Genomic DNA, 1,827 nt, shown 5'->3' on the forward strand with positions numbered 1-1,827 from the left:
AAACTACTAGAGCTATAGAACGTATACGTACGTCTAGAGGTCTAGAAGATTCCTATTATTAATTAAGAGAAGGATCTAGAATGTATAAGGAGGAATATATAAGGAACGGTCTCTCTATGTATTTAGTTCTCTCTCTATCTAGTCTTTACTTTAAGAATTATACTATATTCTTATTATCTTTAAGCTATACTCCGCCGATCCATTTATTATATAATAGTCTATTACGGCTAGATCCTATTATATAACTCTATTTAGATATATATTCCTTATATAAGGAATATTATATATCTATTTATACCTGCCCTTTTCACAAGAATAACCTAGATACCCTTCTAGACTAATAGAGCCTTCGAGAGCTCGGACAAAGTATATAGTTATAGATCTAAGATAAGTAGAAAGAGACACTCCGGGCCTAGTAGGCCTCCTAGTAGAATAGATACCTAGAGTAGATCCGAGGACTATAGAAGGAGCTAAGTAAATAGATATATAAAGGGCTTATAAAGGCCTAGGTATCTATACTCCTCTAAGCCCGAATGGGCGCTATAGAACTTCTATACTACCTCTATAAGAGAGGCGTCCCCGACGTATCTCTATGGTATAAGGTATATAGCCGGAGAGGTATAATACGCTACTATCTTATAATATGCTCTAATCTTTACACGTAAAGGTAGAAGCTTATCTATATAATAAGAACCTCTAATATCATACGATGGCTTAATAAGTACTCTAAGGACGTCGCCCGGTAGATAATTATACACCTACCACTCCTCTAATTCTAGTGGACCCGGAAATATATGCCGGAAGAACCCCTTAACTAATAACTCCCGCACCTACACGTGCTATCTAAGGGTAAAATAACGGTAACACAGGCTGTAGGCTAATAGGTGTACCCTATAGCTATATACTTAAGAAGAAATAAAGGTTTAACGAGATGTAATTATCGATATAAGGAAGTTTTCCCCTCTTGGGTTTCTTCTTATATAGTAGCTTAGACTAGAGGAGGCATAGGCCTGTAGAGTACTACTCTACCTAGTTATATAATATTATTATTATTATTATTATACTAGATATAAGATAGAGTATATAGTTCTATATAGACTTAAGCTTTATTTACCTAGTCTATATAAGGGCTATATACTAGTACTTATATCTATATATAAAGGCGGGTCGTACTATAGAGATATATAGTTAGTACGCCTTATTCTAGGTGGTTCCCTATATAGAGGCCGTAATCTAGTATATAGTAGCTTCTATCTTAAGGGCCCTAGATACTACGTATATGATCTATAGACTCTATTTAAGTTTATTATTAATTATAACGCCGAGTATATATATACTCTATATCGGTAGTTCGGTAAAAGTATCTATTCTAGAATATTACTCTCCTTCTCTAGTAGTCTATTTTCTATAGTAGTTAATAAAGTATATAAGTTAGTATTTCTTAGGGGCGAACTTTACTCTATAGTGCTTTATCTACTAGATATATCTCTTATAGTCTTATTTAAGGCGTTTATATATTAAACTAGTATTATTATTAATAGCTAGGAGGTATATATTATCGGCGTATCCTACTACCTCTATATATTATATTCTCTATAGAAGATCTATAGTAAAGAAGAGAAAGAGAATTAGAGAGATAGTACTTCCTTATAGGATACTATATATTATCTTCTTATATTTACTTTAATATCTAGGGATATATATCTAGATAATTCTTTTAGTAAGAAAAGATTATATAAATCTTATAATCTATTCGGGTATATATCTCTTCTATAGATTATAGATAAGTCTTATATAGTTTATCTTATTAAATATACCGGCTATATC

General features: G+C 32.0%; 1 protein-coding gene across 1 annotated transcript; it reads left to right on the forward strand.

Moving 5' to 3' along the window:
- The first annotated feature begins 71 nt into the window (after positions 1–71).
- On the forward strand, positions 72–312 carry EJ05DRAFT_481335 (uncharacterized protein). The gene has a single exon (XM_033745057.1). The coding sequence runs from the start codon at positions 81–83 to the stop codon at positions 243–245; it is 165 nt and encodes a 54-aa protein (XP_033594827.1). The 5' UTR covers positions 72–80; the 3' UTR covers positions 246–312.
- The last annotated feature ends 1,515 nt before the right edge of the window (positions 313–1,827 follow it).

The sequence above is a fragment of the Pseudovirgaria hyperparasitica genome (genome assembly GCF_010093815.1).
Source record: "Pseudovirgaria hyperparasitica strain CBS 121739 unplaced genomic scaffold EJ05scaffold_103, whole genome shotgun sequence".
NCBI classification, from domain to species: domain Eukaryota; kingdom Fungi; phylum Ascomycota; class Dothideomycetes; order Acrospermales; family Acrospermaceae; genus Pseudovirgaria; species Pseudovirgaria hyperparasitica.